The sequence below is a fragment of the Fusarium oxysporum genome, chromosome VII (assembly GCF_013085055.1).
Source record: "Fusarium oxysporum Fo47 chromosome VII, complete sequence".
In the NCBI taxonomy this organism is placed as follows: Eukaryota; Fungi; Ascomycota; class Sordariomycetes; order Hypocreales; family Nectriaceae; genus Fusarium; species Fusarium oxysporum.
Genome location: NC_072846.1, coordinates 222,504 through 235,460, shown reverse-complemented (window position 1 = coordinate 235,460; position 12,957 = coordinate 222,504). Strand labels below are relative to the sequence as shown.

General features: G+C 46.5%; 4 protein-coding genes across 4 annotated transcripts; 2 read left to right on the top strand and 2 right to left on the bottom strand.

Moving 5' to 3' along the window:
* Positions 1-319: 319 nt before the first annotated feature.
* On the bottom strand, positions 320-1,058 carry FOBCDRAFT_185986 (uncharacterized protein; the record flags this gene model as incomplete). The annotated part of the gene is made up of 2 exons (XM_054705311.2): positions 984-1,058; positions 320-889 (listed from the first exon to the last, which is right to left on the bottom strand). The coding sequence occupies exon 2, from the start codon at positions 884-886 to the stop codon at positions 320-322; it is 567 nt and encodes a 188-aa protein (XP_054561286.1). The 5' UTR covers positions 887-889; positions 984-1,058.
* Positions 1,059-1,074: 16 nt separating this feature from the next.
* FOBCDRAFT_241490 (uncharacterized protein) lies at positions 1,075-3,638 on the top strand (the record flags this gene model as incomplete). The annotated part of the gene is made up of 6 exons (XM_059610360.1): positions 1,075-1,077; positions 2,501-2,752; positions 2,902-2,942; positions 2,987-3,146; positions 3,460-3,549; positions 3,591-3,638. The coding sequence occupies 6 exons, from the start codon at positions 1,075-1,077 to the stop codon at positions 3,636-3,638; spliced, it is 594 nt and encodes a 197-aa protein (XP_059465268.1).
* Positions 3,639-4,440: 802 nt separating this feature from the next.
* Positions 4,441-5,653, bottom strand: FOBCDRAFT_185984 (uncharacterized protein; the record flags this gene model as incomplete). The annotated part of the gene is made up of 3 exons (XM_031189316.3): positions 4,441-4,904; positions 4,955-5,386; positions 5,445-5,653. 3 exons carry the CDS (start codon positions 5,651-5,653, stop codon positions 4,523-4,525), a joined length of 1,023 nt encoding a protein of 340 aa, XP_031033301.2. The 3' UTR covers positions 4,441-4,522.
* Positions 5,654-11,156: 5,503 nt separating this feature from the next.
* FOBCDRAFT_104386 (uncharacterized protein) lies at positions 11,157-11,384 on the top strand (the record flags this gene model as incomplete). Its single annotated transcript, XM_059607703.1, has 1 exon — positions 11,157-11,384. A coding segment is annotated over one exon (228 nt), but the record flags the coding sequence as incomplete, so codon positions are not given.
* Between the last annotated feature and the right edge of the window lie 1,573 nt (positions 11,385-12,957).

Below are 12,957 nucleotides of genomic sequence, written 5' to 3'. Positions count from 1 at the left end.
CGCACGGTTCTATACCCCGTGTTGGAGGCGCTAGTCAAAACCATTGGCTTACCTAAAATTGGCAGGCCGAATTTCACTGTCAGCATGCGGTAGTCGTAGAAAACAAGGGCGCAGCTTCAAGTTGTAAAAAATAATGAAGTCACTGGTAGCTTGTGGCCTATTGGGATTCATTTGATATTCTGACCCCTGCGACATACGGGCTCCTTCGGACAAACTCTTCCGCAAGCTCCTACGGCTATACCAGTAGTGTTGAGAGCATTTCTTCGAGTAATACAGGCGGGAGATCGATCAGGTACATACTGGATATTAATAATGCTTTTTAAGCTTTCCTCACTTTAACCCAATAATTGCTCATAATGTCATTCATAATCCTCTGACAAATTCCAGGATGAGCCAAGTCAGTCATCCGAGAGACAAAAGGCATAAGAAGAGTGTTGGACTCAACAACGACCTCCTCATAAAGCTCCCACTCATCCGTAAAAGAATCTGGTGTATTTGGTGTACTTGGTGTGCTCAGTGTACCAGGGTTTGGTCGTCGACGAACCAGACACTCAATCCATACAGTAACACCTGCTCTAGCATCCACACGAGCACGAATACCATTCTCGATTCTCAGAAACGTGATAGGCCATTCCTCATCCTGCCTCAGACCCGGAGCCAACTCAAGCCGCTGGGAGCAAAGAAAGCTCTGGACACTGTTATTGGGCGGCCCGAAGAAGGGCTCGCTTTGCACCACACCAAAGTCAGGCGTTGTCTCGGAGAAGCTCACGAAAACTACGTTATGCTTGAGTAAAGGCGTGTATGTGTGAATATGAGCGAGTACGATTTCCCACGACAGATGGCTCGGAATGGGTGCAGTGTCCAATATCCGATGTTTTGACCGCATCGCCTGGCGTTCATGTAAGCGTTAGTCATGGCTTTGTAATGCAATGCACAAATGTGAAACACCACAGCCATTCGATGGCAGCTTGGCTCAAGCTCACCTTGTGTGTTGACTAATGAACCCGTTGCTTCGTAATGCCTCTAGAAAATCCTTTACCCCGCAAGTTGAGGTAATTTCAGCCAACAGGCGATATGGTCAGCACTAACAAGAACCAGGCACTGCACTATGAGCTTTTGGCTGACAGTTGGCGATCAAAAAGGCGCAGTTTTACACCGCGTACTTCGAAAACTCCAAAATTTCTCTTCTTGCTTTCAAACGTCTAACTTTAACAAAGATGAGGCTGTAATCTTTTGTGTTTATCCTTTGGAATGACCGTGGGGCACGGCAATTGGCCCAGATACGACCCACGATATTAAAAGTGACATTCCACAGAATAGGCCAATAGCAAGACCGCTTTCACCTGTCAGTTCTATAAATAACAAAAACAATGGCATGGGCTAAGATTAGCTTTTTTATCGCACAAATTGACTTTGCTGCTAAAGGATTATGATTTACTCGTGGATCCATCGAAAAAGAGGCCCCACTCAGAGAGTGGGTGGCAAAATTCTGGGACAAGGGCAAAATCATGAGACAGCCGACATATGAGAATTAGGTGCGAAAAACGGTAAATTGCTAGCCACGGCTTCCAATTTTATCGCAATCAATTCGAAATTGCTACAGTCATTCAGTTGAAGTGTATTGAAGCTATTGACAAACGCATTTTTATCGTGCGAGGCATATTTTTCGTGGTGTTACGGCCGGAAGTGTGTGGATTGACTGCAGAGCCGTCTGGTCGCGTTTCCCTGCCCCACGATGCCTTCACTTCTGATCCTGATCCTGCCGCCAATGGTGAAAGGGGTGATGATATATTATTATGTGCGCCTTTGGGGATGTAACGTATTCATGATTCTGTGATATGTAGACGAAAAATCTTTCTCAAAGGAAGGCTGCTGCGGTGGAAGCGGCGACAGCTCGGGCTCCTCGATATCCTGTAAAAGGTCAACGAAATCACGGACTTCTTTGTCGGTTTCTAAGTCATTAGAATCCCCAAAAGTGAAGCTATCGCGAAGATTTCGCTGTGCATTGCCGAAGGAAATCTCAACACTATTTCTTGAAGGAACGGCAGGAATATATTGAAGAGGACTTCCATAAAAGCCAGCTGCAGAGACATCACGAAGGCGCTCGTAGAAGCGCTTTTGCTGTGCTGAACCGCTCGTATCATAGAAAAAAACATCTTCAGGATTTATTGAAGCTTCTCGCGATGGAGGAGGAATAAAGATAATCTCATCCTTAACATCCAGTTGCTCCCACTTCATTCTGATGCAAGTGCCGCACTACAAAGGTGGTACGTGAAGCACAGATATAACCTTACTATAATGGTAACAGAGTGAAGTGATAGCCTAGACAAAATCATACAGTGATTGGAAATCAATAATGTCTTATGCTTCGGGCTGCCCACGAATGAGGATATATTATTCGGAGAAAATGCTCTAAATTCCGATCTCTCCCGACGTCAACATCACCCATAACTCTCTGGCCTTCCCGATTCTAATATCGTCACCCCTTATTTCCTCACAGCGTCTCTCTTCTCGCTTGTTACTCCGAGATCCTGAAACACGACATATTAGTCGAACAGTTACCACGACGACTTCAAATCCGCGAAGCTTCCCATTCGAGCGTGCCTCCGTCCTAGAGCCACCAGCCGAGTTCGCCAAATTGCGAGCTACCGACCCTGTCTCCCAAGTCAAGCTCTTCCATGGAAGTCTTCCCTGGCTCGTGACCAAGCACAAGGATGTCGTCTTTGTTGCTACACCCGATAAGCTCTCCAAGGTATGCTCCTCGAATCACCCAACAACAGCTTTACTTAACATGTCCAATCCAGGTCTGCACACGCCCTGGCTTTCCCGAGCTAGATGCAGGTGGAAAAGAAGCTGCTAAAGCAAAGCCGACTTTTTTTATTTTTATTTTTTTTATTTTAGATATGGATTCCCCAGACCATATGCATCAGAGATAAGCTATCGTTAGGGCTAGACGCTGGGAGTAGAGAACTGATAACTGACACAGGAGAATGGTGGAGCAAATCTTTACCCAAGAAGCAGTTGAGAAGCTGCAGCCGTATATCCAGAAGACGGTAGATGACCTTCTGGAGGATTTGAAGCAAAAGGGCTGTGCCGACGGCCCAGTCCATCTCGTCAAGATATTTGCACTCCCAGCGCCCTCCTACGTAGGTTCTAGACTGAAATACCGCCTTAAAAAGATTATAGCTAACCCTCATTTAGGTCATCTACACAATCCTTGGGGCACCCTTCCATGACCTGGAGTATCTTACGTAACAGAATGCCATTCGTTCAAACGGAAGTTCCACAGTTCGAGAGCCGTCTGCTGCCAACAAGTCAGCTCAGTTTAGAGATTTCTTGATACCCTTGACGCTAATATTCAGCAGGGAGCTCCTTGACTACGTCGCGAATCTGGCCGACAAGTGACTTGAAGAGCCACAAGATGACCTTATCAGCAAGCTCTGCACTGAACAAGTCAAGCCTGGAAACATTGAGAAGGCCGACGCAGTCCAAATTTCCTTTTTGCTCCTCGTTGCTGGTAATGCCACGATGGTAAACATGATTGCACTGGTGCGTATTTCTGCCCCAGCCTTCTTTTACTGTGTTAACAGATACCAGGGAGTTATTACTTTGCCCCAACATCCAGATCAGCTATCTGAGCTGAAACCCTGATCCATCCCTGGCCCCCAATTTGTTGAGGAGTTATGCCGTTACCACACCGCATCTGCACTAGCCATTAAGCGAACTGCTAAGGAGGACCTTGAGATTAGCGGCAAAGTAAGCCTCTAAAATCCATTAACAAGACATAAGAACCACTGAAACTGATATTCTATCAGCTTGTCAGAGCAAAGGCATCATTGCTTCCAATCAGTCAGCCAACAGACACGAAGACGCCTTCAAAAACCCGGATTAATTTGATATGGACTGCAAGTGGCTGGTTGAAGACGCCCTAGGTTTTGGATTTGACGATCATCGATGCATTGATGAGCACCTTGCCAAGACTGAGCCTACAACTGTGTTTGGTACGTATTAGAGCTTGAGCAAACGTTTTGCTGGTTTCGATGGCTGATTATTTACAACAACACTATATCGGAAATTTCCCGATCTTAAAATCGCTGTACCTCTTGAGGAGGTCCACTACACTCCCCTATGCCAAGGTGTTGGAGTGGTCGATTTACCAGTCACTTTTTGAGTACTTAGAGCAGTAGAGGAAGGACTTTCTGGCTGATATTGTTTTGGGGGTTATTAATTGTAAAGATCTCATCTCCTGTGTTTTTTAGACTAATCGCAAATATCTGCACATCGACTGGCATCCCCCACGTCTCAGAATCACTGCATCTATATAAAAATGTACAGATTTCTACATCAACCTCCAGTAACAGAGGAAACTCCACCGATGATTGTTCTGCGACGCATCGCTCCGCTGAATTCTGCGAGATTCATATAGACATTCCATGTTGTATTAAAGTCATAGATAACATTATTAGTCCTTCACTAGGTTGAAGAAGTTTTCTGTTATCCCATTATTAGTTAACCAGTTACTCTATATACTTTCCTTGGATGAGGTACTATCGCTCTCTCCATCACCCACCACGACTGTAGTCTCAACTGTCTTTGTGATTCCATGAGGCTCTGGATAAGTAGCTAGATGTGCCTGAGACCCATTGTTGCCCTTATTAGTTTCTGGCTCCTTGCCCATCCTGCTCATGAGGCTGTTACCACTCCTGGGTGCAGCAGGGCCGCTGCTCACAACGACACGAGAGGTCAGACCGTAGGCGGTCGGGTTAGACTTGTCTCTGCTACTAGAGTACCAGCCTTCACTTCGACTGTGCGTGCCGCTCTTGACGACTTTAGAGATGAGGTTGGCCATCATAAGCTCAATATAGAGCTTGACCATGTATGCGAGAGGGGCGAACTGGACGTATCTATACGCATGTTAACCGATTTGTGATCAGCTCGCTTGGTGCCAACTTACAAGTAAGGATCTGGCAAGCTCAAGAAACCTAGCAGCAAGACATCCATGGATGTCGAGATAAAGACCATGCCAGCATTGAAGTTAAATAGTCTCCAGTATTTGCCCAATCCATCGGCAATTAAGCGGTACCGGACCAGATATAGGAAGTACAGGTTAAGTGCCAAGTCGATTATAAGGAAGAAGGACTTTTCTGCCTTCTCAAACACCATATTGGTATATTTCTGGGATTCTGTGGCCGTGTTGAGATGCGCGACCGTCCAGATGTAGCAGACGGCGATGTTGACAACTCCAATACAGAGTACGAGGCCCCATTTCAAGTACTTCGCTCGGCGTCTGTTGGTCATAATCAAGGCGACTCGGTTGGCAATGATCTGGGGTAGGAGCTGTGTCTGAATGGACCAGAGAGCAACAGTGGCAAGGAGAAATCCAAGGCTAATGCCAGATGGTGAGCAAAGAGCACCGTTGAGATGGCAAAGAAAGGGCTACTCACTTTCCGGGTATGATGGCATTGAGGTAAAGAAATGTAATCAAGGCAAATACAAAATTGACCCATATCTCGATCCAGATCATATATACGTAGGCATTATGAAGGCTGCGAGTGCGTTTCCAGATTGCTCTCGTTTGTGATATGGCCTTTGAGAAGGCAAAGACGAAGACACCTAGGAAGAGGCCATAGTAAATCGAAGCCAGATCAATCATATTGGGCTTTGGAACATGATTTATTCAAAAGATATAGATGGGCCGTACGAAAGAATCTAGAGCGCGTGATGGGCAGTACTATATATGTAGGTTGTCTTTCGGCCCCCAAGTCATAGAACACTCCACAAGTCAGCTAACCTTTGATTGACGAGTCCATGCGGACTAATGTTACGCATTACTCGGCAGTGTGAATCCGCCAAAGGTTCATGCGGCAGATTTCTAAACCTTGTTTAGATGATGATATTCACCGCTAACAAAAAAAGGTTTGGTAGATCCAGGCACTAGCAAGGCTCAAACGATTCTGCGAAAATCTGCAAGGGACTGTCCAATGCCGACCAAGATAGTAAAGACGCTACGTCCCAAGATGGCAAGTCTGACAGAGTAATGCTGACGGCCAACATGGGAGCGCCAGATCGTCAATACAAATAACTTCAACGAGTCAGCTAGCGCTTTCATAAAACTCTATCTTGTTATCAAAGCCAATAGAGTTGACAAACATGCATTAAATGACAGGCCAACCTGGCGTATCATTAGCACGCACAGGCTTTTTCTTTTTTCGAAAACGGAAGCGATCTGCGTCAGGATCTGCAATTGTGTCTAGCTTGTATGGGCGACAGCTCCGTCACTAACATCTCCCACAAGGTAATGAGCACATACAACATGACTTATAGGGCACCCATCTTGACTGTCATGTCAGCCTCTGGATGATTGAAACGCCAAGGCGTAGTGCTTTTTGCCTCGAGGCAACGATGACAGACTCAAACTTTAATTTAGATATAACTTTCCACTGACAAGGTAAAAGTTTGGCCTGTTTGATTAGGTCCCTTTTCCCTATTCGTTTAGAGTCTTGTCAGGGCATCTCACTAACAAGGCTTAAGGCTTACATGAACTGTTGGTAGTCACTTTCCATCACCACCTAGCTTTGCTTCAAGGCAAACTGCTACATATGGCTTAACCAACACCTGGGCCTATTAATAGCCTATTTCTCCCTCGGACCAGTCAAAAATGTTTGAAACACAACCTTAGAGGTGCAAGTCAACGTTGATGGGTCAGTAACAGCATACAGGCACGCCAAGAGGGATGACTGATCTACCGGATCAACCCCAAAGTTCCAATGTTACATCAAATCCCCCACAATCATGGGACCATATAAACGTCGAGGGATCGACATCACAACGACACCTTGCCCAAACAGATCTCAATTTCAAGGTTTCCGGGTTTAATTGAACCAAGAAGGTCCCGTTTTTACTGTCCTGTGCAGAGCGGCATATTCTGTGGCGTACCATACCGCTCTGTCTGAATGAGCTTGGCGTGTTGGCGCTAATACCTATTCTGTACAGGGCATTGTTGTTCAAAATTGAAGAGTTTAGCGGGTTCCTAAAGTCTAAATTGCATAATCAGTGTCTGATGATGAGAAACCCAGCTATCGGGACAAATATAAAGATTAGTTCCGGTTGGAGTGCAAAGTTTTCAGGCAATTAACCGAGCCGGAAGTTTGGGTCTTATAGCCCTTCTCGGTCTTGGACCCTGACACGCGAAATTGGCGCCAGGGCTTTCTAAGACGATGCAAAGCTACCCTTCACGCAGAAGAGCTGCCTAATATTATGATGCTAGGGTGATCTACCCGACGAAGATGTCTTTGACTTGGGTACGACAGCCCCCAACTGTCATTAAGTCTTTTCGCTATGATGTTATGTGAGCTTTTACGGTTTTCTACGGTGAACTCGTTCAACCTCAACCTTTACACTAGTGGTGGTGATGGCATTGACGTTCGATTTAGAAGAGGCCGTGGCTTTCGCCTAGTGGGGCATGCATATATTGTCCAGAGATCGACATCATGAAAAAGGTGACTAGACATGGGCGTAGGGAGCTGACCAAAACTACTTTCCATACACTATACCCAGTCTCAAGGTCATTTAGATATTATGAAAACTCTTTTTATCTTCATTCCTGCTCTCGTTGTGACGTTATCGCTCGTATTAGTTGTGAAAAACTCGTCGTCGCTTCACAGCTCATAGCCAATCAGAATTCCGTGGTCAAAACTAGTCCTTCCACGAGCTAGCGCACTGCATACCCGCGCTAAGTCTGTTTAGTTAAGTAATCTCCACATCTGTAACCGGCGCCGTCTAGGCGCACAGGACCTGTGCGCTCGGGGCACAGCCCCCCCTGTCGGCAGGCTAGGGGCACAGTCCCCTGACTAAGCATTTCCCGTTGAATTAGAAATTGACTGAATGTACTAACGCATTCAACGGAGCCGACAGCTACCTTTTGACTGTGATTATTGAAATACGGACGGGAAGGACTATCCAAATTATACACAGCTATGACAGCCGGAGAATGTTAAATAGCTTTGCTACCGAGTGACCGTCTAATACCCATGACTTCCAACAATGATACAATCTTCTGTACGCCCACTAGCTAAGTGCAAAGCTTCTTGTTCCCTACTGTCTGCTTCTATTCTCTCCCAAATGTCTTTGATGCCCCTTCTTCTATTAGCCAAAGGATTCTCTCCCATCTCGGCGACCTGGGCTTCAATCCGCTCATCCTCCGCCTTACTCCAATCCAAATACGCCATCATCTCCTCTTTCGTCCATTCTCTTGATCCTGTTGACGTGATACAGCGCTTGGACATCTGTTTGTAGTCCAAGCACCACTCGTAGCTCTGCTTGTCATACCGGAGTGGGAGCCCCATCGCTCTGCGATATTGTTGGTTCGTCTTAATGCTGCCAGCTGGCTGCACTGCGTACCACGCGCTTCTTGCGGCAACATATCTTTCATACATTTCCCGTGGAGAACCGTATCTCGGTGGTGATGGCGATGGCCGGCCAAGCGAAGGGGATTGCTCATGAACAGGAGATCCCGGACGCTGAGAGGCGCCACCGGGCGAGTCTTGCAAGGTCCCAGTCATAGTCTCCGGCTGATCGGCGAGGACTGCCAGTGCCGCTGTCATTGCCGATACATCTGTTTCTGCCAGTGGCTTTGCCTCTGCTGCTACCTTTTCCAAGAGCTCTTGATGCCGCAAGGGACATGCCTTCGAATTCATTTGGTGACCGACTTCATGGCATTTGCTGCATTTTGGCGGGGCCTTTGCCCTTGCTTTTCCTGTAGTCGCAGCGGCTTCAAAGGAGCTTGGTAGTCTTTTTGTACTTGATTGTGGCAGATTTGGTATAGTAGCCCTTGCATCTATGCGAGTGCGAGGCTCCAGAAGTAACTGTTGCTGCCCTGGGCGCTTCAGATGCCAATGCTTGTGGAAATGCTCAAGAAGAACTTGGCCTTGTTCTGGTAAGGTCTGAAGTAGGTGAGCGCAAGGCAATCCCAGTGTACGCATAAAAATACCAGTGCAGCGAGGCAGAGGGGGTTTTTTATCCAAAAGCCGCTTTCGTTGCTCTTCAACCTTCCTCAACGCCTCAAAAGATACCCAACCTTGAACAGCACTATACAGAGCTATACGAAGCTCAATTGGTTGTCGAAGTTGCTGTTGGGCTTGATTTGACTGTAGCTGATGGACCTGATTGGTAACAGCTCGTGTAATAGCACCCCAAGCCTCAAATAGATCTAGTGTCGATGTATTTAGATAGCTTTTAAGTAGACTATGAATACCTTCCACACGAGAAGTAACGACAGTACCAAAGTGAAGATGCTGATCAACCCAAGCTTTTACAAGCTTCTCCTTGTGAGGGTTTAGCCACGTTGCATGCAAATATCTCATCTCATTGGCGTAGGCGGGTAGATATCGCTGCTCAAGCTGCTGAACCCGCCGATCAAAGGTTACCTGATCAGCTGATTGAATGATCAAATGCCATTGGTTATAGAACTCTTGCCAGCTAAGAAGCTCTGCCTCGATTGTCTTTGGATCTGTTCGGTGTTGAATAAAGGCCGGCCGACAATAAGCAAGGACTGCTTTATTAGCATGCCAAAGGCATAATAGAAGGACTGCAGATGGAAAGCAGATAGCAACTGCATTTATACAAGCTAAAGCACAGTCCGTAATAATGACAGACGGAAAGCTTGTACTGCAGACCTCATATAAAGACTTCAGTCGTTCGAGAGTCCATTGGTAGTCTTGTTCCTCTTCGCCGCTGAGGAATGCAAAAGCAATGCAGAATGATCGTTGACAGGCATCAACGCCGATAATGTCGAGAAGCGGTATGCCATACCGATTCGTCTTATATGTGCAGTCTAGAAGAAGAAGGTCAGGATATGCTTGCAGATAGGTAAGTGATTCAGGATGAACAAATAAAACTGCTGTAACCCGTCCTTCACTATCTACCTGCATACGATTCCAACAGCCTTCTTGATCTAGCTGGTTAATAAGAGCATGCATTGTGTTCTGGCCAAAGCGAGATGATCGTCGAGCTTCTGCAATGCTGTTGGAGATATCCTTCTGAGTTGCAATGGAATTTGAATGTTGTCGAATATAGGTTCTAATCTCTTTTGAGCTGATTCCAGCCTTTGTAAGATTTCTGATTGTTGATTTATCGTCCTTCGAGAGCCTTCGAAGAACAGGATGAGCAGTGGGATGGGTGCTTGGCGTGTGGTTATGTGTAGCATATTGACTATCCGATCGATGTCGTACAACCCAGCCAGATGCATCGGGTAACTCCTTTGCGGTGATAGAGAAGGGGCAGGGAGTACTTCGAGTGCAGGTTGCTCGAATACGGCTTCTTGAGTCGCTTGGAGGCCGACGGGCACGATCGCAAGTGAAGTAAACTGTAAGTCTCCCAGACTTGCCTTTGTTGGACCTTCCGGTAACAAAAGCATAGCCTCGTGGTGCTGCCCAGCGATTGATCGCTTGGAATAGATCATCTCGAGATGCATATGTATGCTCAGGAGGTAAGCAGTCATCCGGAAATTGATCCATTTAAGTTAATTGATAAAATGATACAGAGATCAAGATAAAGATGCTTAGCCCCTGAAAATCGCTCCCTCAACATCCCATAAATGATGAATGCTTAGTCAGGGGGCTGTGCCCCTAGCCTGCTGACAGGGGGGGGTCTGTGCCCCGAGCACACAGGTCCTGTGCGCCTAGACGATGCCGGTCTTTATGAGTGACCCGATCCCCTCGCGCTATCGCAAAACAAAGTACTTTGATCATCTAAGCGGTCAGTTTCTGTAAATAAGTAACATCGATCACTGGACATCACTTACTTTCACTTATCGTGACCGCAATAAAATCATTCTGTGGGAGTTCTGTTGTACGAGAAGTGATGAAGGTTCGATTTGTAGGCACAAAAAAACAGGACAGCGCTACGGTACCTCGGCGCCTTCTACAAGCAATTCGTACACGAAACTGCCGAAATCGCCAGAAAGCAAGAAAGGATATTACCAAGGGAAACCACCAGGGTGAACTACTGGCAAACGCAGTTGGTTCAGTGGCAGACAATGGGCTATCGGAACTTGAGAACAATTCATTACCCGACACTGAGGAGATTGAAGAAAACAGCAATTTTGCTTGTGACAACTTTACTATCTCCATTCAAGAAGTTGATGTTCCACCATCAGTACTATCGAGCCAGACCCCTATTATGAGGAGGAAATAGTTGACATCTACTCTGCTGAAGAGGGCGAAGATCAGAGACAGCCCCAAAGCCCACAAATCTATGCCGAGGAGTCAGCAGATCTGGCTAATGATGATGCCAACACCGATGTGGAATATACTACACAGAAGTTTATTCAGCAGTTTCTTGCCGGTATACATGGTTGTAGTGCCCAAAGCCACCGAGAATCTCTGACCGCGCACATCGAAGCCGAGGGACCAGATAACCACCACGGACTTGATAGATTAGTCCCCCAAGATGTACCTCATACACTTGACAAAGAGTACATTCTCGCCCCCGAAACTGATGACGAGACAACGGAGCTCACCCCGGATCAATGGCAGGCGTTATTTACCGGCTCCACAACCCAAGACTCTGATGGCAAACCCAAGCAGGCTTGCCTCCACGTCGAACAGCCCCCTCAGACTCCACCTAGTATTTCATTTGACGTCGACAGCATCTTGGGCTTTGTGAATTCTCCGGCAGTTCCAACTCATGGGATTCGGTTTTATTCCGCTCCTCAGTATGGTCAGAATATTTCTACAGACGTCCACCTGACCTTGGATCGTGTGGATCTAGATCCGGAGCGGCCCCGGTTGATTCCGTCACGACTGAGAGACGTGCCGCATTTCATCTTCGCAAGGGCCGAAGGCGCTGATTTCATCACATTCCACCTACTCATGTATTAAAGACAGAAACGGGCCCCGTTTCCGCTTCTCGGCCAATCACAGCCATTTACTTTCAACAAGGGTATGACGAGCTGAAACGGGGCCCGTTCCTGTTCCTGCTTGTTTACAACCATCGCGAAACAGGGCCCGTTTTCGAGTTGTGCTGGTCCGTGCCAACCGTGTAGACTCCATTCAACTTCCAACTAACACCCGCCCCTAATCTCCTTCGAACATAATATTTCAACGTCATCATAAATCTGGATATGTATGAAGGACTTCAACTAAGCCTGGAGCAATATTCAAGACTGGAAAAGCTGCATCTCCACTTGAACTTACCAGAAAAGGCGGTCATCTGTACGCGTTGCGGCTATGCACTCGCTGTGGATGACGACCGTGTCGGACATACATGGGCAACTTGTTCTGTTATTCTGTTGCTTGTTCTGTATAACCTGTTAATATTTTTTTATTCTGTTATTCTGTTATCATGTTAAAGCTCTCACACTAATCTGTTATAACGGAATAACAGAATAAACAGGATAACTGAAGTAAGCTTTTTTCATTGCTTTTGTCACATCAAACGGACCAAAAGGTCATACATTGATCAAACCGGAAGGAAGGTCTCTCAGCCGTTCAGAAAGGCTGCTGACTGGCGCGTCGGAAGTCCGAACTTCCGGTTAGCAGTTGGTGTCATCGATGTTTCCCGAAAAGCAAGTTCTTCAGCACAACGACTCCGGAGGCCCTTCACCCTAGGTATGAGAAACCGACCTATTTTCCACTCATTAGATAGAGAACCAAGAGCTTCTATGGAAATCAATTCATCGCTGAATGTAACAGCTTTTTATCGCCCCAGACATCACAAATACCGGAAACTTTTCGTATTATAGTTTTCATCTCATACCCATCATTATGGTTTCAGAAAGCGATATTTTATCGTCGATCGGCGACTCTAATTCTCAGACATCTGATCAATTGCCTTCAAACTTCTTTTCTATTATGGATCGGCAGTATCCAGATAAGAACAAACCGCTTGCCGCCGGCCGCAAACGAAAGACCAAAGGCACTGTGCTTTATGTGTGCCGATTATGCCCTAAATGGAGTC